A 26,548-nucleotide genomic window follows, 5' to 3' on the forward strand; every position below is an offset into this window, starting at 1 on the left:
AAACTAGTGCTATATAACTGGTTTGGACATGATGTTCAGGCTAATAATCATACTTATTCTTCTGAGTAGTTTATCTATCAGTCTCCAAGGTAATTTTTTTTTACCACTTATCTTTTTTTTCTTTTTAAAAAGATTTTATTTACTGATTTTTACAGGAAGCGAGAAATATCAACTCATAGTTGCTTTACTTGAGTTGCTTATTGATGGTTCTCGGACCAGAGACCTCAGCATTCCAAGTCAATGTTCCATCCACTGTGCCACCACAGTCCAGGCTTACTTTCTTTTTCTTCTTCTCCTTCTCCTTCTTCTTCTTCTTCTTCTTCTTCTTCTTATTATTATTATTATTATTATTATCATTAATTCATTGTGTTTACATAGATTCTAGTGTCTGCCTGAATACATCCTCCCCTCCCCTCTGTTCCCCAGTACATCCACCTGTCCTCCTCCCTGTAACGCCCTACCCCCTTCCCTCCAGGATTTGCTTTTCTGCACTTATCCCATCCTATCATCCTATCATCTCCTTTCCCTCTGTCTGCTTTCTTTCTGGATCCTTTAATCCCTCCTCTGTCTCTATTCTGCTCCTCAGTTCATATTGTTTGTCAAATGAGTGAGGTCATATAGTATTTTTCTTTCTAAGCCTGGCTTATTTCACTTAACATAATAGTTTCCAGGTCCATCCATGTTGTCGCAAAACGTAATATTTCCTTCTTTTTCACGGCCCTATAGTATTTCATTGTATATATGTACCAAAGCTTTTTAATCCATTTGTCCACTGTCGGACACTTGGGCTGTTTCCAGATCTTGGCTACTGTAAACAATGCTGCCATAAACATGGGGGTGCATTTCTCCTTTGAATCGTTGATGTGGTGTTCTTAGGATATATTCCTAAAAGTTTTACCACTTATCCTAATTTTATTTTTATTTTTCAATTACAGTTTACATTCAGTATTATTCTGTATTGGTTTCAGGTGTATAGCATACCAATTAGACAAGCGTATACTTTACAACATGGTCCCCAGACATTTCGAGTACCCACCTGGCTATATAACAGGTTTGGAAGTGATCTTTAGGCTAACAATTATATTTTTTTTCCTGGGAAGCTTATCTATTAATCCTCAAGGTGATTTCTAAATATTCACTGAGGACGCCTCTCTCTCTAAGTACCACAAGGGTCAGAGTTCAGGAATAGAGACTAAAGTCACCTAGCCCTGTTTTCTGATGACTCCTGGGTTTTCCCCCAAGAGAAGAAAAAAGGGATAATAAAGTAGCATTCTAATGAGATTAGTCTTTATTGTTCCAAACAGCAACTTGTTCACACCCTGTAAAACCAAAAAGAAGAATCAGCCTGACTGATGCTGTGGAACTTCTCAAAAGGATCACGAGAAACTGTGGGGGTCACTGGGAAACGGAGACAACAGTGTCCAGCACTTGTTCTCAAGTTCCCTAAGTTCCACACTGCAGGGAAATGGAGCAAGGGGGTTATCCACACTGTGTTATCGTGTTCAGTTTCCTAAACTGGCCTTTCTAATCCTGTCAGTACCATCTAGGAAAAAATAGTTTAAGTAACTGGATTCATGTACTTAATATGCCTTAATATTGCCAGAGACCTTGGCACAAAACAGAGAATCTTGGCTAATTTAAAAAAAAAATCAGATTTTTCTATAATTAAAAATGTCTGTTTCAGTTTCCCTCTGAAACATTCTTTAAAACTCTTAATCAGGCCCTGGCCAGTTGACTCAGTGGTAGAGCGTCGGCCTGGCGTGTGGGGGACCCGGGTTCGATTCCTGGCCAGGGCACATAGGAGAAGCGCCCATCTGCTTCTCCACCCCCCCCTCCTTCCTCTCTGTCTCTCTCTTCCCCTCCCGCAGCCAAGGCTCCATTGGAGCAAAGATGGCCTGGGCGCTGGGGATGGCTCCTTGGCCTCTGCCCCAGGCGCTAGAGTGGCTCTGGTCGTGGCAGAGTGACGCCCCAGAGGGGCAGAGCATCACCCCCTGGTGGGCAGAGCATCGCCCCTGGTGGGCGTGCCAGGTGGATCCTGGTCGGGCGCATGCGGGAGTCTGTCTGACTGTCTCTCCCCGTTTCCAGCTTCAGAAAAATACAAAACAAACAAACAAACAAACTCTTAATCACACTAAGAAACTCAAAGAATTTAAAATTATGTATTAACTTGCATCACATGATTCTAATAGTTTTTAATCATTCAAATTAAAAGAAAAATTAAGCTTTAATTTTTTTTCCTTCAAAGTGGTGAAAAATAATAAATGTTAACCTAGTAATATTGTTTTAAATAAACAGTCATATTATTTTTAACTTCTCTTCTGAAAGAACTACAAAAGCTGCCTCGTTGATGAGCTGATATGTGAACTATTAACTGGTCTGGTTTTGTTCCCACCTGTTCGTGACCATAGCCCACACCCATTCGAACAAGTAGATGTCAGTGATGCAACGAAGTACCCAGAAGCAAAAGCATATATTCTTAATTATCAGATTCAAAGTCATGCCTGGGTATGGAACAGTTTCTTGGAAAATTAGTCCAGCTCTATCTTCCCACCCACAACTCCAGACGATTGAAGATATCCAGAAGATATACAGGGGATATTTTATAGCTTCATACTCATTTTGAAATATCCCCTAATTTTTGTGAGGAGTATAGGTTTCTCATTCACTAGACATGGATTGATGTTTTCTACAAGAGAAGCAATGAGAGTAAGGGGGGAATTCAGGTTTGTGGTGAGAGAAGTATAACTTCTTATTGGCGATATTTTTTTAACCATTTAATACATAATTATTAAGTTGGGTTTATCCAAAGAATACAAGAGAAAATCTGTTAATATAATTAACTACATGAACCAATTAAAAAGAAAACTTATATGAATTATTTTAAAAGCTACAAAAAAGACATTTGATTAAACTAAATGTTTTATTTGAAATAGTTTCTTAACAAATTATTTATTGATGGGAACATAATTAACCTCATAAAGAGATGAAAAAAGTTAAGAAATATCACAGTTAATGTTAAAACATTAAATACCTTTCCTTTAAATTCAGAGACAAGCTGAATGCCACCATGTCCATTTCAGAATACTCTAGATAAACTTGCTAGTGAAGTAAACTCGAGGAAAACAATAATAAAAGGAATGAGAAAGAAAAAAAAAACACCTGTCATTATTTGCAGAAGATCAGTGCTCAACAGCAAAAAATAAAATTAAATATCGATGAAAAACCCAACAAAGTATATTCAAAATTTAAATACTAAGAGCCTGACCTGTGGTAGCACAGTGGATAAAGTGTCAACCTGGAAATGCTGAGGTTGCCGGTTCAAAACCCTGGGCTTGCCTGGTCAAGGCACATATGGGAGTTGATGCTTCCAGCTCCTCCCCCTTCTCTCTCTCTCTCTCTCTCTCTCTCTCTCTCTCTGTCTCTCCCTCTCCTCTCCAAAATGAATAAATAAAAAATAAAAAAATATATAAAAAAAATTTAAATACTAAGTTATTACATAATGTAGTACAGGGTGGGGCAAAAGTAGATTTACAGTTGTTTATATGGAAAATAATAGTTAATAAATAACATTGTCAGCATAAACTCTGTTTTACATACACAAACTCTAAACCCACTTCTACCCACTCTGTACATGCTAACTATAATGCTTGGCATCTGATACCCTAATAAGAATTTTTATCATCATTATTTTTATTATTATTAAGAAAAAATAAACTTTCTGAGAAACATGAAAAGAGACCTATGAATGATAAGATATATAATAATAGGAAGACAATCTCATAAACATAAGAATTCTTCCCAAATTGATATCAAAGTAATTCTAATCAAAATATTATTTGGGGGGTAGATGGTGGCACATATAAAGCTTTTTAAGCCAAAACCAGTTCTCAAAAAGTTCAAATGGAAGACATCATACTGAACATACATACTATACTATGACTCTAAAGCAATTATGTAGAAAATAAGTTACAAAAAGAAACTGGAAACCACTTGTGTGTTTGAAATTTTAGTACATATTCTAAAAATGTCAAGCTTGCCTTAAGCTAGCTCTAGGTTTCCTTCTGGGTCTAGACAGCTATGGTTCATGCACAGTGCAAATCCAGTAGCATCTCAGTTCCCACGTTGCCTCCTCTTCTCACTTCTTAATCTTCTTTGAGCCTAGTATTTTGGGATTTGAATCAATATCACATAAACCAGAAAATTACCCACCATAGTAAGAAACATACTGCCTTCCATTCCAGGCTGACGCCAGAATCCATTCTGAGACATAACTAGCTCTGCTCTAGTCCACACTCTCCTTCAGAGGATGGGAACAAAAGTAGATCTGAGATTGATTTATAGTTTTGTTTTGTTTTGTTTTCCTATCAAGGTGGATTTGATGGACCTGACTCAATTTGGAATTCTTGCATCTAAAGGTGAACCAAACTCTCAGGTGGCTCACAAAAGTAACTTGCTTGCTTTGAGAAGGAACAGATATTTGTGTTTGCCAGTCAGGAGCTCTTTAAACATAAATACTTCTTTTATTGTTCATTAGTATGAACCTCCCCTACTCCCCCATCATAGATCCAGACCCAAATGTTGCTCATGACATAGGACGGCAGGCCACCAGTGAAAATGAGCCACATTTTCAGGGCATTTTAAAACATATACATCTTTTTCCTGTATAGTATATGATTTTCTTGGCTGTTAATTAAGCATCCATCACTCACTGACCACCAATATAGGCAAATGTGCTTTCACTTTTTTCTTACTTTCTTAGGTGACTCCTCTCAAAGTTCTCATAGATTTTAAGACTCTGCAGCATAACTAGATATTGGGTGAGCATTTAAGGGACTGTCTGCCTCTTCATTAGGGTAAATATTATTTTCCCAATAGTCATATTTTTTAGGCTAAGATGTTACCTAATTTGCCAGAAATTTTAATAGGCAGAAATAAAAGAGTAACTTTTCTAACTATTTTCCTCCACCTATCTCATGAGAAAGGCACACACATACTGTCTTCCTGTCTACTCTTACGTAGTGCAGTTTTTTGTTTTGTTTTGTAGTTTTATTGATTTTAATTTATTGTGTTTACATGATTCAAGTGTCCCACTGAATACATCCCCCCACCCCTGTGTTCCCCTAAACATTCCCTTTGCCCCCCCTCCCCCCCACAACCTCCTCCCTTCCCTCTAGGATTTGTTTTTCTGCTCTCTATAATGCTGTGTTATGTATATATATTGATAATTTCACAAATCTCTTTCCTTTCCTGATCCCATCCTATCATCCACTTTCCCTCTGGTCCTTTTGATCCCGCCTGTGCCTCTATTCCGTTCCTCAGTTCACACTGTTCATTGGATTCCTCAAATGAGTGAGGTCATATGATATTTTTCTTTCTCTTCCTGGCTTATTTCACTTAACATAATAGTTTCCAGGTCCATCCATTTTGTCACAAAAGGTAAGATTTCCTTCTTTTTCATGGTCCCATAGTATTCCATTGTGTATATGTACCACAGCTTTTTAATCCACTTGTCCACTGATGGACACTTGGGCTGTTTCCAGATCTTGGCTATTGTAAACAATGCTGCCATAAATAGCTTAGTGTTGGCATAAGAACAGGCATATAGATCAATGGAACAGAACAGAGAATCCAGAAATAAACCCACACCTTTATGGACAACTGATATTTGACAAAGGAGGTAAGAGCATACAATGTAGTAAAGACAGCCTCTTTAATAAATGGTGTTGGAAAAATTGGACAGCTACCTGCACAAAAATGAAACTAGACCACCAACTTACACCATTCACAAAAATAAACTCAAAATGGGTAAAAGACTTAAATGTAAGTCATGAAACCATAATCATCTTAGAAGAAAACATAGACAGTAAGCTCTCCGACATCTCTCACAGTAATATATTTGCTGATTTATCTCCACGGGCAAGTGAAATAAAGGGCACAATGAACAAATGGGACTACATCAAACTAAAAAGATTTTGTACAGCTAAAGACAATGTGAACAAAATAAAAAGACAAACCACACAATGGGAGAACATATTCGACAATACATCTGATAAGGGGTTAATAACCAAAATTTGTAAAGAACTTGTAAAAACTCAACACCAGGAAGACAAACAATCCAATCAAAAAATGGGCAAAAGAAATGAATAGACACTTCTCCAAAGAGGACATACAGATGGCCAATAGGCAGATGAAAAAATGTTCAACATCACTAATCATTAGAGAAACGTAATGCAGTTTTGAAAAAGGTGAAGATTGGGAAAAGACTTAATATGCTGAAGAATAATAAAAGGTTGTGGAAGCATCGTCCTCACTCTAAATGCGTAAGATTTAACCAAAAGTGTAAACCATTTGGAATAGAGAAAAGCATTTTTAATTTTTTTGAAAGGTCCCATGTCAAAAAGGAATGTGTTTACATGTAACATTCTTAGATAAATTTTTCCAGATCCTTAATAGAATGGTTAGGTGAATGAAATTAGTCATTACAAAAGTGTTTTGTTTTGGTTTTTTCTTGTAATCAGTAACAAGAAAAGAAGAGAGATGGGGGAGGAAGAGGGAAAATGAAGGGATAAACAGTGAAGGAAGGAGACTTGACTTGAGGTGGTGAACACACAATACAATATACAGATAATATATTATAGATTTGTAAATTTAAAATCTATATAATTTTATTAACCAATGTCAACCCAATAAATTCAATTTAAAAAGTGTGTTTTCTTGTTGTGCCCTAGCCAGTTGGCTCAGCGGTAGAGCATTGGCATAGTGTGTAGAAGTCCTGGGTTCAATTACCGGCCAGGACACACAGGAGAAGTGCCCATCTGCTTCTCCGCCCTTCCCCCTCTCCTTTCTCTTTATCTCTCTCTTCCCCTCCTGTAGCCAAGGCTCCATTGGAGCAAAGTTGGCCTGAGTGCTGAGGATGGCTCCATGGCCTCCCCCTCAGGTGCTAGAATGGCTCCAGTTGCAGTGGAGCAATGCCCCAGATGGGCTGAGCATCACCCTCTGGTGTGCATGCTGGGTGGATCCTGGTTGGGCGCATGTGGGAGTCTGTCTGCTGCCCCATGCTTATCACTTTGAACAAATACAAAAAAAAAGGAAAGTGTGTTTTGTTGTTGTTGCTGTTGTTGTTATTGTTAAAACTGATGACCTAGGAGGTTTATTCTTTTGAGCCTAAGTATTCTCACCTTCTACTGCTCTATGATTAGTGGGATATTTTTGAGATATCCTGAAACATAGCTTCAGGGCTAATAGGATGATAACAAAATATTTAGGATTCTGTTGAAAGACTCTAAATTTAATTAATATTCCAAAGCTCTGAGGATTATATAACCTGCTTAGTCTCATCTCAATGCAATTACCATAAACTTTCACCTTCAGTATATTTAAGACTAAATAATGCATATATTTGTAATAGCAGATCACATTTTTTATTTTTATTACAAAATATCTATCACCCAAATGGATATGTACATATATAAATTATATATGTTAGGTAAAACCATAATCATAAAATGAACATTTGTGTGTCTAGCACCCAACCTAATACAATATTACTAATTCCAAAATAAATCTTCCAACCTTCTCCCTGAATTTTGAGTATTTTTTCCATCATTCTTTAGTTTTATCATGTGTATTCTGAAACTTATTATTTAGCCTGTACATTAGCAAAAGTTCTTCTAGGGTAAAAATATAGAAGAGAAATTATTGGAAAATATGGCACGTGCATCTTCAGCTTTGGTAGAGATGCCAATTATCATATAAATTTACACAACTAATGTGTAAGAAAACCCAGAGTCCTGGCATCATTCCTGACTCCTTGAGTTCACAGTCCACATCTAATCTGCTAATAAGTCCCTTCAGTTCTGCTCTAAAAATATATCCAGAAACCAATCTCTCTTTGCTATCTCTTCTTATTCATACATACTAATTTAAACCATCTTCAATGTATCCAGAATTGAGGCACTTCAACCCCTCTCCTCTACGACCACCTTATTTAACTCCCTTCTTTCTCCTGAGTTATGACCAATATTCTCCCTTCTGGTCCTCATTTCCATTTTTCCTTCCAAAGAGAAAAATATTTTCCATTTGTCGAGTGAACCTTTTAAAACTTCAGTTCAGATAAATTTTTTTCCCTTAAAATCTATATAAATTTGGCTCCCTTTCTCTTCTTGGCTAAAGCCAGTGATGTGGCACATTACCCATTTATCACATTACCCATGTTCACTTGCTCAGTTTCCCTCAGCTTCATCTGCCTCATGTTATTTCTGCATACCAGGCAAGCTTGACCTCCCAGATATTTTGCTGCTTATTCCTGACATCCTTATTTAGAATTGTAATCCTGCTCCTAACTTACACTCCTTATTTCATGAGGATAAGGATATTGTCTGTTTTGTTTTCTACCATATCCTTTTTATCTTTTTTTTTTCTTAGTGGGACAGACAGAGACAGAGAGAGGGACAGATAGGGACAGATAGGCAGAAAGGGAGAGAGATGAGAAGCATCAATTCTTTGTTGCAGCACCTTAGTTGTTCATTGATTGCTTTCTCATATGTGCCTTGACTGAGGGGCTCCAGCTGAGCCAGTGACTCCTTGCTCAAGCCAGTAACCTTGGGCTCAAGCCAGTGATCCTGGGCATCGAGCCAGCAACCATGGGGTCATGTCTATGATCTTGTGCTCAAGCTGGTGAGCTCCGATCAAGCTGGATGAGCCCATGCTCAAGCCAGCGACTTTGGGGTTTTGAACTTGTATATTATGTATCCTAGGCTATGCTTTATGCACTGTGCAACCACCTAGTCAGGCTCTACCACATCCTTAATTCTTAAAACACATAAAAGAAGAACAGTAAATAATAATAATAGTAATAATAATTTAGGTAGTGCTACTATTCTAGGTATTTCTTTTTATCTTTTTTTTCCCTTTTTTTTTTTTTTTTTTAGCTAAATGTATTCTCCTCAGGGAAACATAGCACTACTGAGTGTCTATTACATCCTATGAAGAATGTCGATCTTAGGTCACAGCGTTAAGAGCTCCTAGTTTGGGTCCCATAAGCTCTCTTTGAAATGACCTATTCTAGGTATTTCTTAACATAAATCAACTTAATTTAATTCTCTCAGAAACTAATATGGAAAAAGATGACTTCCTGTTCTAGTGATATAAAGAGTTGGAATGTTGCCTGTCCACAGAAAACAAGAATAAAATTAGGAAATATTAGCAAAAACAATGATTCTATCACACTAGAATTCGATCAAGGCAACACAGCAATTCGAGAAGCACTTATTCATGAAAAATTGTTGGAGATTCTGATAAGAACAACAGGAAGCTATGACCATCTTGCCAGGAGACAACTAACTACTTCCAAGTTACCTTTCGCAGCCCAACTTGAGAATGGCTGCAGAAACCAGCTTTGCTGCTACAGCAGTAGACTCATTGGGAATGGGAAGAGCGGGCAGTAATCCCTGGTTTCTTTTACATGAAGTGGGAAATTGAGTTTAGGAAAAAATCCACAGCTTTTCAAGCCCAAGGCTGCGGTCCAAATTTGGGGTAAGTGGTAGACTAGCAGGATTTAAGAAAAATTCCTAACAATTAGAGGCGAAAGGAGGGCTGAGATAGCTCTCCACACATTCCTGGCTGACTGAGAAGCTGCGCATGCAGGGAAGACCCTTGGAAAGAGTGCTCTAGCTTCATTCTGTGAAACCAGTTAAAAAGCCGTCATTCTTATATGCTTGAGTATCAAGAATGTATTTTAATATTTTTTTAAATACAAAGTCAGTATTTTAAACATTTTTTAATGAAGTTTTTAAGGTTTTTGTGTGATTTGGTGGAAAGAACCAGTTACTGATTAATTTTACTATTATCTACTATTGATTATGCATTTAAAATTTTTTACCTAATCAGACTTATCTGGCTGGGAAAATGTGAGTTAGAGATTCAGATAAAAGCATTAAATCAGGCCCTGGTCGGTTGGCTCAGCGGTAGAGCGTCGGCCCGGTGTGCAGGGGACCCGGGTTCGATTCCTGGCCAGGGCACATAGGAGAAGCGCCCATTTGCTTCTCCACCCCCTCCTCCTTCCTCTCTGTCTCTCTCTTCCCCTCCCGCAGCCAAGGCTCCATTGGAGCAAAGATGGCCTGGGCACTGGGGATGGCTCCTTGGCCTCTGCCCCAGGCACTAGAGTGGCTCTGGTCACGGCAGAGCGACGCCCCAGAGGGGCAGAGCATCGCCCCCTGGTGGGCAGAGCATGGCCCCTGGTGGGCGTGCCGGGTGGATCTCAGTCAGGCGCATGCGGGAGTCTGTCTGACTGTCTCTCCCCATTTCCAGCTTCAGAAAAATAAAATAAAATAAAATAAAAGCATTAAATCAGTGTGTGTGTGTGTGTGTGTGTGTGTGTGTGTGTGTGTATGTGTATTTTAATAGCAGAAGTGAAGGAATAATATGACATCATCCAGGATTAATTAACTCTTTAATTAAGCAAATATTTGCTGAGCACCTATTACATGCCTAGCACTGTGTTAGTCACTGAGGATACACTGCAAAGCACAGTAGACCATGTCTCGACTTTGTGGATCCTTCATTCCCATGTAGAAGACATGATAAAGAAAAGAATGGTCCTTGGCCAGGTAGCTCGATCGTCCCAATATGCCAAGGTTAAGAGTTCAATCTCTAGTCAAGCACATACAAACATTTACAAATGAATGCATAAATAAGTGAATGACAAATCTATGTTTCTCTCTTTCTCTATCTCTCTAAAATCAATAAATACTGTAAGGTCGGTGGATAATGGGAAAGGTCAGACCTGCGAACTTTGGCTAGGACCGCCCACAACCAAGCACGCCTAAAGGAGCTTCGCAGGAACCCTTTGGAAAACAGCGACCATCTGCCAGCCAGTGAGATTTTACTACGTCATATTAGCTCGACTTCCCTAGAGGACCCTTTTAAATATCTCCCACGTGGTTTAATCCTTGCGACTTCCCTGGCCTCCATTTTTCTTCGGGGCCAGGGAACCTCGCCGGGCGGGATGCGTGCTCTGTACTCAATAAAGCCTTTTGTTATTCCACACTTTGCGGCTCCGAGCCCTCTTCCTTCCTTCTCAGTGGGAAAAATACCTTACATTTTGGTGCTGAAAACCCGGGAGGAGTTGAAGTCCGCAAGGACCGCTCCTCTTCCTCATCCCGTCCGAGAAACAACCAGGATCTCCAACCTTCCACCCACTTTGGAGCATGGTGCAGTAAGTCCCCTGTCTCCAGCCACCCTTGAGTTCTTTCCTCCAAGACTCCATGTCTGAAACCGTAGCTACGTCAGGGAAGTCTCTCCATCCGAGTGAGTGTGTGCTCGCGGAGACGTCCCAAGCACATCCACTTTACCTTTTCCGTCCATGGCTGGACCTTGAGTTTTAGGATGCTAATACTCAAATCTGACCACTCCGAGGACTGAGGGCGGCTGTGGGGGTACAGGAATCTCCCTCCATAAAGAAGAAAAAACTGTTCTTCTCTGCTGTGGCCAGGCCACAGAACCCACTGAATTAGCCTCCTGAAGGGACTTTCAGTTTTAACACCCTCACCAATTTAACTATTGCCAAAAAAGCTGGGAACTGATTGGAGATCTCTTACATACATGGATTCTAATTATTCGCGCACCCGTCCTTAATCTCTGTGCCGCCTGTTCCACCACACAGGCCTTTTTCTGGCCAGAGAAACCTCACCTAAAACCTCCACTCCTGATCTTTCCTTCTCTGGGGACTCCCAACCCTCTCTCCTTCCTGTCTGACCCCCGGGAGCGCCCCCCTCTCTTGGGACTTTTCTCTGGTCCCTCTGCAGACCTCTTTTGTGCTCAGGTCTCTTCCCTCTGAAAGCCACCTCCCCTCCCTTTGCAAAATCCTGTTTCTTATTCACCACTACCATCTCTCTTTCTCCTCCCCTGCTGGTCAGGGCCCCCTCCCCTTCTCCACTGTGTTCTTAAACCCCTCCTCCGTCAGGCCATTCTCAGCCTGGCATTGGCTCTTACACCAGTTTTCAGGTCATCCAACCTCAATTTTCTTGCAGGAAGTTCTGGCCCTGTCCTGCCTTTGGCTCCAGCATTTCTTGCTGGATCTGGGTGCCAGGCTCCCCACGAGCCCCCCTCCTCTTATTCCCAACCTCCAAACCCCTATCCGGAACCTGTGAACATGGCATTTAAAGTTTTTAATGGTCCCAACTAGTAGAAACAGGCCAAGGCTGTTCACCAGGCCCACATGCAGCAAAAGGTAATGCTCCAAACCCCGGCTCGGGTGGCAACCCTGAGGCCAGTAGAACAGAGGCAAGGCACAGGAAGTGCCAGACCCAAATCCAAGCCACAAAGAGAAACCCTACCAGCAGCTTGCTTTAAGTGTGGCAAGCAGGACCACTGGTCCCAGCAGGGCCCCTGCCAGCGGCTGCCCACTGAGCCCTGCCCTGATTGCAAGCAGTCTGGTCACTGGTGGAGTGATTGCCCCTTTGGGCAACAGGCTTTTCCTCAGTGCCTCTACGTGGAGGACAAGCCGCTCGAATGGAAGGCCAATCCAGCTAGGTGGGTGCATCGCTCAAACTCTTAGGACACGGCCTGGACTCAGAGAACCCAGGGTATGCTGCAACAAGTGGGTAAGTCCATCTCATTTCTTGTGGACATGGGGGCTGCCTTCTCTGTTTTGCCATCACACTCTGGACCTCTAGTTCCCTCACAGGTCTCAGTTATGGGAATGGATGGGACCCCTCTTCCTTTTTTTATGCCACTCCTGACATGCAGTTTTGCCTCAAGCTTGCCTCCTCACAGGACCACTGGCAGTCAGAACCACTGGACTCCATTCATCTCCAGCTCACCAAAAGGCTGGACCCTACAAATTCCCCTATTACTCCTCCTTTTTTTAAAATCCTACAGGACCGCATCCGCAAAGTTTCTCAACTCATGGCCACACAGATGTTCCTCCTGACACCCCTCAAAACCACTACCTTCCCCTCCCCACGATGCCCCTAATCAGCAGGAAGTAGCCAGATGAATAAACGGCGCCCCTTTTCTTTTTAACACAAAAGGTCAGAATGTAAGGTCAGTGGATAATGGGAAAGGTCAGACCTGGGAACTTTGGCTAGGACCGCCCACAACCAAGCGCACCTAAAGAAGCTTCGCAGGAACCCTTTGGAAAACAGCGACCATCTGCCAGCCAGTGAGATTTTACTATGTCATATTAGCTCGACTTCCCTAGAGGACCCCTTTAAATATCTCCCACGCAGTTTAATCCTTGTGACTTCTCTGGCCTCCATCTTTCCTCAGGCCCAGGGAACCTCGCTGGGAGAGATGTGTGCTCTGTACTCAATAAAGCTTTTTGTTATTCCACACTTTGCGGCTCCGAGCCCTCTTCCTTCCTTCTCGGCGGGGAAAAATACCTTACAAACACCATACTAAAAAATACCTTTTTAAATAAAGGAATAAGCAAATATCATGGATTATGGATTAGTGATATCACTTTAAAGTGGCTAAACCGCGCTCTAATGGGGAAAAATAGGACAGAAGACATACTTCACTTTTAGTGGTCAGGGAGGGTGGGTCTTTCGTTTGTTTGTTTTTGTTTATTTTTGTTTTCTCAGTTGCCTAGCATGAGGTTTTAGGGTATTGCATTTGGAAAGAAGGGATGAATTCTAGCTCCTTCTCTTACTAATTGTGAGATTTGGGAAAAGTCATAAAACTGCCCTCTACTTTGGTTTCCTTATCTGTAAAATAGTAATGGGAATAATAATAGCATAAAACTCATAAGATCCATGTGAGAGTAAATTATAAAATGCCATTTATGAATTCAGTTATTAAATGCTGTTTTTCAACTTAAAAATTAAGACAGACCTGCCAGCCAAGAAGGAATCAGCCTTGCAAGAGAATCCCTGACTGAAGAAACAATCACTGCAAGGCCCTGGGGTTTTAAGAAACTTCCAGAATCCACTGTGCAAGGAGTACAGAGCCTGGGCGAGACAGAGCTATGGGAGAGAGCATGAGAGAAGGCAGGGGCCAGATCTGGGATCTGAAAACTAATTTCCTGCCTGAAAGTTAATGATGGATACTAACTCACAAGCCATGTAAATGAAATAGACTAATTTATTTCAGCCAGAAAATATATCAGAAATATCTAGAGCTAGTGTCATATTCTTCTCTGGTCCTAAATTACAGGTGACTTTCCCAACTCATGAGTAAACCTGTCAGCCAAATAAGTGACTTAGTAAAATTGAAAGAAAAAAAAATACAGACACCCAAATCTCTGACATTAGGTGTTACATTTCTAAAGCAACACAAAAGCCACTTGCAAAGCCTAAAATACAGACTCCAAATACTTCTAGAAATGAACAGGAGGTTATTATGCCATGTAAAGTTTTGTCACCATTTTATTGTTCCTTCCTTTTTATTCATTTCACCAACACCCGTGGACACATACTTCTGCAGTCCATGTAGCATAAGCAGAGCAAAATCTCTTTCTCTTAATAGATAAACCAACTTTCTTATGAGTAATAAAAGGGTAGCTAAAGTCCAAAAACCACCAAGGGCTTGCATATTTTATAAAAATCTAGGAGTAAAAATATCCAAAATCTCAGAGGAGCTAAGACAGAGAAACGTCAGTAAGGCTCTGTACACAATGATACCTTGTGCAGCTAACTCCTTCCATCTCTCCTTGTTCTGCTGGATGATGTCCACCAGGTTGTTTTTGAAGCTCTTCAGGTCCACGCTTGCAAGAGAGTAGTCTGGGGAATAGGTTCCGTCATTCATCGTGCCTTTCATATTTGATCGCCTAAACAAGTCAGCATTGTGTAAATCCATAAAGGTACTTGAGCTAACAGTAACCACCAAAGAAACCCGGAAATACCAAGGTCAGGGTATAGGATGAGGGAGCAAAGCCTGAAAGGCTTTACAAAACCAGCTGGAGATACAGGACAGCAGGTGCTTCGTTGCAGTTTTGAGCACATGTTAGTGCTGCTCACCTCTCTCCTTTTCTTACTTCATGGAGAGGGCGAGGGACTCCGTCAGAGACTTCCTGGGTATGTTAGGGACCCCCAAGCAGCAGGTTGGGGTGCTCATATATTACAGGGTGGTGAGGCCAGATGAGAGTGGCAGAAGCTTGGAATGAGCTGATTTAGTAGTGAGTTCACTGAGGAATATCAGGAGAGGAGCATCACCGTTCTGGAGCCCAAAGTCAGCAATGGCACCTGCCACTTCCTCCAACAATTAATTTCCAGGCTAATCTGGGTCTTTCTCAGTAGAAAATTTCCTCAGTTTCCTCATTAGGGCAACATTTAGGGAGCCTGTTACTGTGTTATTAGGAAAGTTTGTGTGTTCAGATGGGTAAGACTTTAGCATGATTTTTCTGCAATTGGAAATTTTAAATAATATTCCTTAACAGATTTATCTATGAAAAATTTAGTTTGACATAATGTAAGTTTTATAGATAATGGACTTTATTGTAACATGTTATGTAGATTCACTGTATTCATGTCATTTAAAAGGCTAACTTTGATAAAGGCATCTTTCTAGATATAAAATAAGTGCATTGTGATTGATTTGTTTGTAAGCAAACTAACACAACCAGGTATGTTACTCTATTCAGGACACAATACCTACATCTTAAATAAAAATTTAAATAATTTTATTCTCCTTGGTATTGAATACTATTCTGGTAAACTGTTGAGTACTTTAATACTTTTTGTAATGAACATCAAATTACCTCAAAGACATGTAATATAATATTTAGCCACTAGGTGGCAATACTATCTAATGTTTGTAAAAATTTCTTGCGTAGATGTAAGAAATAATAAAGCGAACCGTAAGTAAAAGGTTATGAAAATACAAAGATGAAAAATAATGCAAACAATAAAATATCAAACCTGCTTGCGCCATAAGAATTTTCTGTTTTTGAGTCTTCCTCTATAAGAGGAATAATAATTTTCTCTGTTGAGTCAGTCAGAAGAGAAAATGTTGGCTCCACTATGAAATCAATAAAACCTAAAAAAGCAAAAGAAAAAAAGAAGATAAATTGAAATGTTATAATTTACTGAATTTTAAAATTAGTAACAATAAAGAATCTCTGATTCTCCTGATAGCAAGTATCATCTATAATATTAGTTTATTTACCCCTTGCAATTGTTTTTAATCTATTAATGAGTTTTAACCCATAATATAATCTATAGAAATGAAATAACAGCTGCATAAAATATTCTCTCAAGCGGTAGAAGTGAGATAATGTAAGATTGCTAATTCAAGTGTATTGGCTTTCCTACTTAATATTCAGCCTCAAATGATTGTTAACAGTAAATTCAGATCTAAACAGAATATATCTTTCTCTCTCAATGAGAGGGATCATTACCCTTTCTGAAAGGTTTTCACTTGTTGAATTTTATTATTGCCTAACAAAATATAATATCAAAGCTTTAAAGAAATGAAATTGAAGTTTTTTTCTCAGACAACAAGAAGGCAAACACTTTTATTCTCCCTTTTATTATATTGCTCAGAGTTTTCTGCCTGTATGTTAATATTTCAGATATCTGTTTATTGTTCTTTGGATGTAAGAGGGTTAGTTCACAGTGTGTGGGGGTGTTCTGTCAAATCAGCAAAGAGAACACAACCGTCACTGGCAGACAGCATTAATCTCACCATTTGGATATACCAGAATGAATAAAGACTTTTACATTTAAAGTACTCATCAAGACAGAAAATGACACATAGAGAGAAGAGGGCACCTACCACCTAGAGTCTGGGGTGGGGGCAACCTACTCTAAGCATTGTGTACATTCAACACCGCAGGGTCCCAGGAGAGGCGTGGTGCTGGAAATCTAGTACTTGCTGCCTGAAACACACCTGGATGCAATGGACTGCCATCTGAATATAAGAGAATATCCAGAAGGAGGCTTTTTAGGTAATAGTGTCCCAAACAAGGTTTGAAGAATAGTCCATCCACCAGAGACTTGGAGAAAAGTAATTCCTATTTCAAATAACAGGGTTAGTCATAGAATACATTGAAGTACATTTTTTTTTTCCTTAAGCTGGAAACGGGGAGAGACAGTCAGACAGACTGCTGCATGCGCCCGACCGGGATCCACCCGGCACGCCCACCAGGGGCAACGCTCTGCCCACCAGGGGGGCGATGCTCTGCCCCTCTGGGGCATCACTCTGCCATGACCAGAGCCACTCTAGCGCCTGGGGCAGAGGCCAAGGAGCCATCCCCAGCGCCCGGGCCATCTTTGCTCCAATGGAGCCTTGGCTGCAGGAGGGGAAGAGAGAGACAGAGAGGAAGGGGGGGGGGGGTGGAGAAGCAAATGTGTGCTTCTCCTATGTGCCCTGGTCGGGAATCGAACCCGGGTCCCCCGCACGCCAGGCCGACGCTCTACCGCTGAGCCAACCAGCCAGGGCCTGAAGTACATTTTTAATTAAAAAAATACTTCAACAGTTTTGTGTTTTAATTGGTCCCTTCAAGTCAAAGCAATGCCAATTGGCTGGTCAGGATGTTATTTTTAGTGTTGGCTATGGATTTAAACATCGGGATATGGAGAATGTTAAATAAGAGGTCACCTAGATGAACATAGCAGCAATTTATATTACAGCAACAAGTCTCAGAAATTTCCATTCTTCCCAGGTTGCCTGAGGAGGTCCTTAGCCTGCCACACTCACACCTGCATAATAGGTACTTGTGTCATATAGTATCTAGAAAAGTAGCTGTTGTAACTGCTGTGGGGGGAAGAGGGGGAAAGGTCAGAGCAAGAAGCTTTCTTACAGCTGACCCCCAATTTGTAGGAGGGGTACCAGAGCAGATAGAGAGGTAAGGCCGCCATCTGATAGTTATGAAGTAACAAAGATGCTGGTTCAGGGAGTAGCTAATACAAATATTTGAAATATGCAGCATAACAATAATGTTTTCATAATGGGCAGGACTTTACATCGCCAACCCAAGTACAAATGAAAAGAATAAATACGGCTGGGCGCAATATTATTTTATAAACTTCTTATTGTTGGCTTATCTATTCATTTCATAAGAAAAATTTTCAAAAGAATATGAACTAGTATATTATGCAAAGTTAATGATAACAGGACAGACATATTCATATTTTCATTAAATTTCTCTATATTCAGAAGGCTATATTACAGAAAATAATCGGCCACAAAACCACAAAAAAGGCTGTCTTTCCCACAGATTAAAGTCCTCTCTTTTTTGTAAAAAGATTACAAACAAAATAATAATTACATTTACTAATGCTGCTTTGTTGAATTCCTTGTGGGAGAATGTTTTAATAATTTCTATGATTTAGCTCCATATAAATGTGTCTGAAGAACACATTTATCATAAACATGGAGGTATATATATATATATATATATATGGATTATATATATATATGGATTATATATATATATGGATGCTCTCTTTTGAACAGCATGGTGTATCCATTTGAAAACTGACAAGTCCATTCTCTGTGACCACTGAGCTCAGCATTACCTATTTGTGACTGGGCCACCATCGTTGACTTCCGATCACAAAGTGGGGAAAATGGAAGTCCTAATTCAGCTTCTTTATCTCCCTGCAGAAAAGAAAGCCTATTAGTACAGACTTGGTTTGCAGAAACTCAGATAACAAGCAGCCTAGATTCAAAGCCAAAAGTCTCATCTTTCATTTCTTAATTGACACTGTGTATTTATTGATATTGATAAAACCAAAAGCTGTAGTCTCCGTTTATATAATTCTACTCAGATAGTCTGTTTGGGGAACATACTGCAAAAGAAAAATGAAATAAACATTTTTAGCATGTGGAGACTCTGCTTTGGTAATACAACCCTTTGATTTAAAGGGGACACCTTGCGCTTTGGAATTTTCATCAGCAGATCTTCAGTATCAAGAATTCTTAATTAGACTTTTTAAAAATTAAAAGTATATGAGCATTTTGAAACATATTTCTACATATTAACCAATTTTCTTTGAATCTCCCACAAGTAAGTGATGAAGAGTATCTTTAACATTTCTTAAATTCTGTACGAATAATTTTATTGTAATATTTTCTGGGGAAAATTTAAATGTCAATGACTTTTTTGTCATGCTATTTACTCTTATTTATAGTAGATTAACTGATCACATATGTTAAAGAATTCCATTTAAATGTTTGGGTTTAACATTCAAAGGGATGATTACAGTAGATTTTTATCTCCTAAAATAAAGATGGCTGCCCTCAGTAAAACTTTATTATCACAAAGTTTATCAATGTTGGTTCTTTTCTTTGCATTTAAGGGGATGTGCTTACAAAAGAAACAGAGAGAATACTTCACTTGCGCCCGTTCACATAGATTGTCTGATCACTCGAAAGAATGCTTTGAGATTTTCTCCTAAGCTATTGGTTGTATACCTTCAAGAAGTACCCTGGCCTTGCATAATGTCACAGATTAAGAAACAGAGTCAGTATGACCTATGGTGGCACAATGGCTAGAACATTGATCTGGAATGCTGAGATCTTTAATTTGAAACCCTGAGTTTGCCTGGTCAAGGCTCATATGACAAGCAATTACTATGAGTTGGTGCTTTCCACTCTTCCCCTTTCTCCTTCTTTCTTTCCTCTCTCTAAAGATGAATAAATAAAATCTTTCAATTAAAAAAAATATATATGATCAGGTTACAAAACAGGAGATAAAAATGAGGGCTCTTCACTTCCTCTTGGTTATGACGTCTGTGGAAGATTGCAACATCTGTCTGAGGACCTGGAGTTTCCACTCGCTCTGCTCCTCTAACACCTTTAATCAAGATCGTTACAACATTACGTCAGTATGTTTTATTGCCTTTTATGTTTTATTGACAGTGATTTCTGGTGCATTTCCTCTAAACCATGCCTCTGATTATGAGGGTGAAAGTTTACAATCAGAATTGTTTGGGAAAATCTAGATATGGTTGCCAAAGAAGTAGCTACAAACAGAAACATTTTATCATGTTATGACTTAAAGAAAATAGGGAATAGAATTTCTGTGAACCCTCACAGCAACTGTCCTCATTCCCCTAAAGAATAACAACATTCATTACATTTAATATAATATTTATACCCAGCTTAAGGGACAGATGAAAGAGAATTATTAGGACCATTAGCCGTGGAGTGACAAGACACAGTATTTGATCACTACTGTCTAGCCGGCCATCTCTGTACTTCAGACATATCACAGCTCTGGCTAAAATCAATTTCCCTCTTCTGTTACCTAACCTAGTAATTTTGGTTTACTCATTTTAGGAATAAAGACGCAATGGTATCTATTACATGGAATAAGCTAAGATAATCTAAGATAATGTGTGTGAGACCTAAGAACTGGGCTTAATATTTAGTAAATAGTCATCAAATGTTAGTTAATAAGAAGCATAATTCTCCTGACCTGTGGTGGCACAGTGGATAAGGCACTGACCTGGAATGCTGAGGTCACTAGTTCGAAACCCCAGGTTTCCTGGTCAAGGCACAAATGAGAGGCAACTGCTGCGAATGGATGCTTCCCTCTCTTCCTCCCTGCCTCTCCCAGCTCCTTCTCTCCCCTCTTTCTCCTCTCTCTCAAATTAATAAATAAAAAAAATTCTTTAAAAAAAGAAGCACAATTCATAATAGCAAAAATACAGAGCTGTGCAAATGAAAGGTGTTTACAATGTCTAATGCATATCTTGGATGGTGTTAACTACAGGAAAAGGGTTCGGTAGTTAATTTATTGTAATACAGAGGCATTGGCTTTTTTTATTTTCTCTTTTCTAGCAAGGAATTGACATGATAGGAATTGATCTTTTGAAAGCTTAATTGGTCAGCAGTGTGCAGGACAGCTGGAAGTGAAATGAAATTAACTCTTGGGCTTCAATCCTGAATGAAAAGAAGACTTTGGTGCCACACATAAAAACAGACTTGAACGTTATTATGGATTTGATTTTTAACGTGTTGAGAATAAGGTAAAAGAATAATATTATTGATAGTTTTGTTAAAATATAAATAATGATATTACTATTGTTCAAATAGAAATAAAGCTACTCACAAACTTCATGGGAAATGTGATATTGGGGATATTATTTGAAATATGCAGATAGAACTGATTGCTTTTATTAGTCAAAGGGCTGCTATCTGATATTTTAATAAATGTATTTTCAAACTATATAAGTTTTTTGTTTGACCTAAAAATGATAACTTGGGCTTGAAAAAGACATTGTGATGATTTACCGTCCATGAGTAAATTTTATGGAATGCTGGATGGCAATATTAGGACTTGGGCATTTGACAGATACATGCAGGGTCAGCCTTCTGATAGATGGACTGAAAAATTTTAAGTTCTATTTGCTTTTTGTACTCTACAAGTGATTTAGAATATTAAACTCCCACTGCTAAAGTGCTCTGAATGCTAAAGTTTGCTGATTATAGAGTTTATTTATAAATATTTCAAAGTGTTATTCATTTTGTAGGGTGAATAAAGCTATGAAGGCAAAGTTGGTAGGGGCCTCTGCAGCCAGACCATGAGGGCACCAGAACCCCAATAGGATAAGTCAGTTACTACTAAGGGTGAAGAAAAGATATGTAAAGAGAAAGTTAAGACCCTGGAGTATAAGTTTGACGGACTTTTCCATTTTCCTAATTCTGTCCCTGAATAGGGAACATTTACTTTCCATCAAGATGAACTCAGGGGTCAACAAAGCAACAGGCACTGAATTTGTCAACTAGTTCTTCATGGAGGTTGTGCTCTCATGTGACTGTGCTATCTCATTAAAGACCAGTAACTTACTGAATACACATATGTTCTGAGGAACTGACTCATACAAGTCAAATACTGACTCATACAAATCATGCAAGTGATTAGAGCAAAATTTTAGGGCTTTAAAGACAATTAATTAACCAATGACACTCAAGGATCTCTGCCTTTGTTCTAGCCTGCAGGCGTCCCCAAACTATGGTCTGCGGGCTGCATGCGGCCCCCTGAGGCCATTTATCCCTCCCCCCCCACACACACACACTTCCGGAAGGGGCACCTCTTTCATTGGTGGTCAGTGAGAGGAGCAGTGTATGTGGCGGCCCTCCAATGGTCTGAGGGACAGTGAACTGCCCCCCCCCATGTAAAAAGTTTGGGTACCTCAGTTAGAGCATGAGCCAGCAGGTGTAGAAGTGAACAAAGTGGCCCCATCAACATGAGAGACACAGGCCGCAGGATGTGCGCAGCCTGACAGCTTGTGCCTGTTTTAGCAATTCTTGTGACTGTTTTAGCAATTCCCTTCCTTGGAGGCTGCTCAGATTCTTTCTTGGAAAGGCCATGACAAAGACCTAATAATTGAATGCTTTCCTCACAGTATGAAATGCTCTGATAGCTGTCAACAAGGTGGCAAATCCAATGACTTCATTGCATGTGTTTTCCCCTCTTTTTCATTTTTCACTGAATTCAAACAGTTTCTATCTTTTTAAAGCACGTAAAAGATTGAAAATGTAAATTATTGAAATCTTGAGAAACCTTTCACTAAATCAAGTTTTCATCCCAGAAGCAACACCAACAACAAACAGGTAGCAGGTCTCTGGCCACAAGCTTGAAGGCCACCAAAAAGTCACAGTAGTATCGGAAGGACCTCTCTTTCTACTGGGGAATTTGAGAACTTAAAAGAGGAAAATATGCAATAGTTTAGGCTTCTTTGAAGAACTTATTAAAGGAATTCAGGCCACCAAATTACATACTTTTCTGCATTCCTCTTAAAAATGGCCATTCTAAAGTCCGAGAAAGTCACCAGAACTGTTTAAATATTTAATGATTATTATAGCTTACATTCAGTTTCAGCCACATTTATATAACTGTATTTTTGTGAATGTTATGAATATTCTACAGAACATTAATATACCTGACCAGGCGGTGGCGCAGTGGATAGAGCGTTGGACTGGGATTCAGAAGACCCAGGTTTGAGACCCTGAGGTCGCCAGCTTGAGCGCAGGCTCATCTGGCTTGAGCAAAACGCTCACCAGCTTGGACCCAAGGTCACTGGTTTGAGCAAGGGGTTACCCTGTCTGCTGAAGGCCCATGGTCAGGGTACATATGAGAAAGCAATCAATGAGCAACTAAGGTGTCACAACAAAAAACTGATGATTGATGCTTCTCATCTCTCTCTGTTCCTGTCTGTCTGTCCCTATCTATCCCTCTCTCTGACTCTCTCTGTCCCTGGAAAAAAAAAAGAACATTAATATGCCTTGTGTAATTGATGTTCATAATTTTATGCCTCTTAAAGCTATAAACCCTGATTTTTAAATGTTAAGCTATTGTCCTGGCTCTTAGCTATAATTCTTTACATTTATGAAAAATTTTTGGTTGTGTCTCTAAATTCATGATGCAAGATCCTTAGCTGAGAATATACTAACTAAATACATTTTTATTACTATGGGAAACACAATTTAATTTTAAATAACACACTTTATACTGTTTCTAGCAACACTGAAGGAAATAAAGGGCCCTGACTTCATAAAATTTAAGATAAAACAATCGTTTTGACCTTTCCTTCTAAATAATTTGCATTTCCAGTTCTTTGTTTCTCCTTGACTGACAAAGCAATGCTTGTATTACCTATTGGTAAATGTAGGTTTTACACATATATCTATTTTGTTTATGTGTCACAAAACTACTATTTGAAAAAAGGAAATCTTCACTTAGTTATTGGGTTCATTTAGCATGAAGTATGAACAGATTTTAATGGCAGTGACTATTTTTTAAATTTTAATTGTTTTAACTTCTTGTTATCTTGCCAACCTACTATGTCTATTCAAGAAGAGACTAAAAAGTAAAACTTTTCTTCCTTTACTAATGGTTATTTTCTTCACTAGTACCTCCATCTCTGATCTCTCAGTAATACCGGTCATAGTTGAAATGAATGGAGCATTTCCCAACTAGATCATTATAGTGAGAGGGCAGAGGCCACTGCGTTGACCTGCATAAACACTCAGAGAGGGCATTACTGTGTTGATGATGTCACTGGTGTGCTGTGTAAAAGTCCTTGGAGATAAGGACCTGCTTTATCTCCTTTACCATCAGCTGCTTACTCCAGAGTCAGATATCAGAGTTTCTCAAGAAAACAAATCCTGGATACAATTCTGATCTCTTCTTGCTACTGTTTGGCATGGCTTTAGAAACTTTACCTGGATGATACAAATAGCTTGGTCTACATTGGTTTGTCTTTCAGAAATGGTGAGTTAAAAATGTGAATGTTATTTAAGCCCTTTTGTTAGATAAAATAAACTTGGTAAACAAACTAGTAAGAAATTGCTTTAAAAGTCAAGACATCCCAAAATGCCTCTGTATTTTTCTGAAACATTGATTCATACATACGTATATGTACACACATACATATATGTGTGTGTGTGTTTATGTGCGCACACACATGCACACATAAATTTTCTTGTTGCTCTTTTTTTTTTTTTTTTTGACAGAGACAGAGAGAGGGACAGATAGGGACAGACAGGAAGGAGAGAGATGAGAAGCATCAATTCTTCATTGCGGGTCCTTGGTGGTTCATTGATTGCTTTCTCATATGTGCCTTGACCAGGCAGCTACAGCAGACTGAGTGACCCTTTGCTCAAGCCAGCAACCTTGGGCTCAAGCCGATAAGCCTTGCTCAAATCTGATGAGCCCGTGCTCAAGCTGGCAACCTTGGGGTTTCAAACCTGGGTTCTCCGTGTCCCAGTCCAATGCTCTATCCACTCTACCACTGCCTGGTCAGGCTCTTATTGCTCTTGATTCTAAAAATTCAGTTCTTTCTCTTGACTAGTTTTTAAATTTTTTAAATTAATATCCAGTATCTAATTTTTTTTTAAAGCCTACTGAATGAATTTCAAGTCTAGTGCTATATTCTGCAAAGCAAAAGGAAAAAAATATTTCTCTTACTTGGCTATTTTTTTAAACCATGTTTGTGTTGGGAATGTGTTTCTTAAATTATAGCTAGATCCTTTCAAGTTTTGATTTTGGTAACCAGCAAGTAACAGCATATTGGTTCTCTAATACTTTTCTTTAGGAAAATATAAAACTTAAAAGAGAGCAGGTGAATAAAAAATAATCCCAATTTCTCATATTTTTATTATGTGTATAAGACCACTCACATTTATTTTATCATTGTGTTCTTCATAGCCATCCTGGAAGGAGGCATAGTGGAATTAATACCATCTTACAGGTAAGAAGGTGACGACTCCTACTCTCCCTACTGGGATGATGGAAAGCAAGGTCTTATACTCGGGTTTTCTGAAACCAAGTCCAAATCATCTCTTATTTTGCATCAGGCTTCTTCTGCTTTCCTGATATACATTTTTTTTTTTTTTTTAGTGAGAGGAGGGGAGGCAGAGACAGACTCTGGCACCTACCCCCCACTGGAGTCCACCTGGCAAGCCTACTAGAGGGCCATGTTCTCACCATTTGGTGCCCTTGCTCTGTTGCAACCTGAGCCATTTTAGCACCTGAGGCAGAGGCCATGGAGCCATCCTCAATGCCCTGGGCCAAATTGCTCTAATTGAGCCTTGCCTGCGAGAGAGGAAGAGAAGAGAGACAGAGAAAGAAATGAGAGGGGGAGGGGTGGAGAAACAGATGGGCACTTCTCCTATGTGCCCTGAACAGGAATCAGACCTGGGACATCCACAGCAAGGCTGATGCTCTACCATGGAGCCATCCAGCCAGGGCTCTGGTATATACTGCTCACAAAATTTAGGGGATATTTCAAAATGAATATGAAGTGATAAAAAAAGAAGCCTTTGATTTTTTTTATTAAACAAGAACATCAGAAAAACAAAGACAAGTCAAAGAAAGTTGTTTGATTATGCAAATGAGATGCAAAACCAACTTTTATTTCATTGGTGAAAATGTACTATACAAAAGGCTGAAAGTACTGGAGTATCTGCACATTCCCTGATCCCCTAACTTTTGTGAGCAGTGTACTTAAAATAATTTATTTAATAAGAAACACAAAAGGTTTACATTTATACTGCAGTTGAGGGCAGTGATGAATTCTGAGCAAACCTTGCCTGATTTGCCTCAACTTCTCTAGTACAGACATTACATCACATAACATGGTATTTTAGATATTTAGTACATTCTGAAGGGATATATTTTCAAATTGCTTTAGAAGACTTTTGACTAAGTTGAAAAACCCCAGTCACTTGGCTACAGAGCAAGAAGGGATCTCTCAGCACTGTGGGTTCTACAAGTGATGTTTTGACAGGGGCTGATATGAGAATGAGCAAGAATAAGAAAAAATATGGAAGAATCATTGCAGTCCTGCCAATGTCTAGGACCTTTGTGTAGACACGCAGATCCAGCTGAATAGTTTATGTCAAATACACTCAGAGCAAAGCTTACACCAAGGAGTATTAGTTTCACTGCTGTGTCTACTTCCAAGGGGCTAAAATAGGCGGTACGGCTAAGAACGTGTAAGGGGACTGGGAGACTCAGTTAACCGAATGCATGAAAGCAGCTTACCTATTGAAGTCAGGTCTCATAAATTTGTTCTGTTTGTAAAACATGTTTATTGGCAGTATAAGTTAACTTATTTTGAACTTTAACTACATATTCTTCTGTTTTACTTTATAT

General features: G+C 39.3%; 1 protein-coding gene and 1 non-coding gene across 6 annotated transcripts in view; both read right to left on the bottom strand.

The window, feature by feature from the left end:
* The window catches only part of PDE1A (phosphodiesterase 1A), a 401,691-nt gene that overhangs the window by 30,343 nt on the left and 344,800 nt on the right, over window positions 1-26,548 (bottom strand). For all 5 annotated transcript variants that reach the window (XM_066345506.1, XM_066345509.1, XM_066345505.1 and 2 more), the window contains 3 exons: window positions 18,459-18,540; window positions 15,858-15,975; window positions 14,622-14,767 (listed from right to left, as the gene is read on the bottom strand). In XM_066345506.1, the coding sequence (XP_066201603.1) occupies window positions 14,622-14,767; window positions 15,858-15,975; window positions 18,459-18,540 (346 nt within the window). The remainder of the gene's footprint in view (window positions 1-14,621; window positions 14,768-15,857; window positions 15,976-18,458; window positions 18,541-26,548) is intronic.
* LOC136379260 (small nucleolar RNA SNORA25) lies at window positions 8,934-9,060 on the bottom strand. Its single transcript, XR_010746742.1, has one exon. It is a non-coding gene; the product is annotated as a small nucleolar RNA SNORA25 (small nucleolar RNA).

This window comes from Saccopteryx leptura, chromosome 7, assembly GCF_036850995.1.
Source record: "Saccopteryx leptura isolate mSacLep1 chromosome 7, mSacLep1_pri_phased_curated, whole genome shotgun sequence".
Lineage (NCBI taxonomy): Eukaryota > Metazoa > Chordata > Mammalia > Chiroptera > Emballonuridae > Saccopteryx > Saccopteryx leptura.